Source organism: Cyprinodon variegatus, unplaced genomic scaffold (genome assembly GCF_000732505.1).
Source record: "Cyprinodon variegatus isolate N-32 unplaced genomic scaffold, C_variegatus-1.0 Scaffold602, whole genome shotgun sequence".
Taxonomy (NCBI): domain Eukaryota; kingdom Metazoa; phylum Chordata; class Actinopteri; order Cyprinodontiformes; family Cyprinodontidae; genus Cyprinodon; species Cyprinodon variegatus.
Window position 1 is genome coordinate 477,460 of NW_015151055.1, and position 3,515 is coordinate 480,974.

At 48.3% G+C, this 3,515-nt stretch overlaps 1 protein-coding gene across 1 annotated transcript in view; it reads right to left on the reverse strand.

The window, feature by feature from the left end:
- Positions 1 to 1,643: 1,643 nt before the first annotated feature.
- Positions 1,644 to 3,515, reverse strand: part of LOC107096149 — a 19,604-nt gene continuing 17,732 nt past the window's right edge. The window contains exon 5 of the mRNA XM_015392665.1: positions 1,644 to 1,893. Coding sequence (XP_015248151.1) covers positions 1,649 to 1,893 — 245 coding nt within the window. The 3' untranslated portion in view covers positions 1,644 to 1,648. The remainder of the gene's footprint in view (positions 1,894 to 3,515) is intronic.

The window sequence follows — 3,515 nt, forward strand, 5'->3', positions numbered from 1 at the left end:
GCCAGGTGTCCTCAGATGATGGATGTCCTCAGACGCCAGGTGTCCTCAGATGATGGATGTCCTCAGACGCCAGGTGTCCTCAGACGCCAGGTGTCCTCAGACGCCAGGTGTCCTCAGACGCCAGGTGTCCTCAGACGCCAGGTGTCTTCAGGACACAGAGCATCTGTTCACATTATGTTTGTGTCGATTTATTTCTGACATGAATCTGAAAATGTTTACATGCATGTTGATCATAATATCAAGAAAAAGAAAATATGAAAAACAAATATCTTTAAACTTTTTAATGTTTAAGTTAGAAATGATAAAAACAAACGACTGGTTGCCCTTCAGCAGCGGAAGCGTCCCTATGAATCCAGAGAACCAAACATTCTGATCAGCGATCTTAGAAAATCACTTTGTTCTGAGAAATAAAGGCGGAGCTTTTAGAAAACAAGGAAATCAGCCTTGAAATGATTTAGCAGTTCTGCTGTGACTCCATTGTCCAAAGATGGTAAACAGCCTGAACTTCTAATCTACATTCACTCACTGATGGGGGGGAGCAAACTGGGTCTTGCCCAAGGACACATCCACACTAAAGGCGGGGCTTGAACCATCAACCTTTGATTTCATTGCAAACTCCTGCATCCGACGCCGCTGTGGCCTAAACTCCTAACAGGAGACTGGAGGAGGTGAGGAGGATCTCCCTGGAGTCACATCTGGGCAGCTCCAGATGTGGACTGAAGACTGACTGAACCTAAATAATGAGTCTGTGTTTGAAGCCCAGAAGAATCAGTTCCAACACGGATCCTTTCAGGTTTATCATTTCTGTTCAGATTAGATTCTGCCTGCTTCTATTACGGCCGACTGACCTTCCTGTTCTCTACCAAAACCACTGAACTCCCTCAGAAAAGTTCTGCCCCACCAAGCTTCAGTCTCCACAGGTTTCCATCTGTTGCTCTCTAGTAAAGATTTGTTTGATGAAACAGGGAAGCTGTGATCTATTTGCCTACTTCGTGCTGTCAGGCAGGATCAGCATAGATTCAGACGCACTCAGGTTTAAATAACTTTCTGTATTCTGGTTTGTTTGCTCTATAAGGGAGTTTGATTCGTTAGCTCTTTAGCGCCTCCTATAAATAAGTGGTGGGAGTGAAATCCTGCAGGAAGTCTGATGGGAGGAGGAGCTTCGTCCTTCAGTTGGATCCATGATGGAGTGAAACCAGGAAAGCGTTACTTTTGTTTTGTTATTGACACTTTCTGCTGTATAACCTGTATAATGTAGAACCTCTATATACAACCTGTCAGGTTTGTTCTTTGTGAAAATTATGATAAAAAAACAAACTAAAGCTAAAGAGAAACTTTCTAACGTATGAAATAAACTTTTATTAGTGTCAGATGTAAACAATGAAACTTGAACTGTAGTAACTCCTTTATTAACTGCAAGCTTTAGCGTTAGCATGCTAACTCTTTCCACACAGCAGATATGAGGCATTTTATCCACAATGGGATATTTTCTCACATTATTTCCTGCTGTGATTTTATTGTGAGCATCGAACAGCCTGGTTCCCCGCGGCGAGCAGAACCGACCGCCTGCAGGAACCGAGACGCTTCACATTAAGACGCCTGCTTCCTGCTTCAGTTCTTGGGTTTCCCGCCCTCATGTGGACTCCTGTCAGCAGAGGAGTGGCTCCAGCAGCAGGAGCAGGACGCAGGCAGAGACCAGGGCGCCCTGCAGTGTGGCTGAGGTTCCCGTGGAGGACTGCGGGGTCCGCCTCTTCTGCGGCGGGCCGTTGCAAAGCGGCGTGTTGCAGCAGGTGATGCAGACGGAGTGGAGCTTGCCGGTGCAGAACTGCTGGTACCCCGAGGAGGCGATGAGGCAGGCTCCTGAGGAGGCGCAGGACTTCCGGTAGTGAATACCTGAGAGGAGGACAGAGACATGAGATCAAGACAGGTGGAGAGCGAGGGGGGTGGGTTTAACCTCCCCACAGACGCCACATCCTCCACGCCGCCCTGCTCACCTACCTTATACGTTTGAAATATATAAGAATTATGCTCGACTATTGCTCGGCTCCGTAGGTTCTCTCTGGGTACTCCAGCTCCCTCCCACACTCCAAAAACATGACTGTTAGGTTTAGCTTCTCTAAAGGATGGACGTTGTCCAAGGTCACGTCCTGACAGAGGGAGTCAAGGTGGAGAGTGGGAGAGTGTGGATTCCTTTAACCAGGGCTGTGGATGAACAGCAAGAACACCTGGACAGGAAAGGTCAGAGCAGGTTGCATGTTCTGAGAAGGCTGGTCACTCAATCTGCAGGAAACTCCTGTCTATATTTGACCAGTCTGTGGTTCCCAGCACTCTGTTCTACATCCTGGTGTGCTTGGGGAACAGAACGTCCAAGAAAGACACTTCCCGGTTGGACAAACTGATCAGGCAGGACGGCTCGGTAATCGGCATGAACCGGACTCGTTACGATGGTGGCAGAGACTTTGGACGATGATCCCAGTCCCTCTCTGCACACCGTCCTCAGGGGTCAGTGGTTAGTGACAGGCTGCTTCTCCCCGAGCACAGGACCATCCATCGTCTTACACGCTCAATCCCAAGCGGCATTAAGGGGTGCCGGGGCCCCCAGCTGTCTACGGGCGAGAGGCGGGGTCCAGGTCTCCAGTCCATCGCAGGGCAACCATTCACACACACTCACACCGAAGGACAATTCAAAGAAGCCAATTAACCTAACAGTCATGTTTTGGACTGTGGGAGGAAGCTGGAGTACCCAGAGAGAAGCCACGCAAGCTCAGGGAGAAGATGCAAAATCCATGCAGAAAGACCCTGGGCCGGGAATCGAACCCAGAACCTTCTTGCTGCAAGGCAGCAGTGCTACCCACTCTTTCAGGGAAATTCTTATTCCAGCTTCTATAGAGAACAAAGAGTTAAAGCAGGATGCAACTAAAGATAAAGATATGAGAGATAATATAAAAAGAGTGAATATCGTACAAAAAAGCATAAAAAAAGAAAAAAGTTGTAAAGTTCTGGAAAATGTTTCCTTTGGATGTAGAAAAATCTGCCTAGTAGGAAAGATACACAGTAGGTGACTTGGACTATTGCACTATTGCTGCAGAGATAGACTGAGCTTAGAAGTAAGTAAAAATGACTTTGGCCTTTGGCTACAGGTAATGTTTAGCATCAGGTGTCCGGGGGGGGGGCTGACCCTTGTCCCTCTTCCTATCACCTCCTCCTTCCCCCCAGTGAGGAGTTGTACAGCTTGATGGCTAGAGGAGCAAAGGAGTTCAGCAGTCTGTTGCTCCTGCGTTTGGAGCAGCAATCTCCCTCTGATCAGGCTCCTCTGAGTGCTGAAGACGGTGTGCAGAGGGTGGCTGGCATTGTCCATAATGTCCAGCAGTTTGTTAAGTGTCCTTGTCTCTGCCACCGTCCCCAGAGGGTCCATCTTCTAGCCAATCACAGCGCGGGCTGGCCTCACTGGTTTGTATGGTATAGTATTGGTAGAACATCTGCAGCAGCTTATTGCAGATGTTGAAGGACCTCAG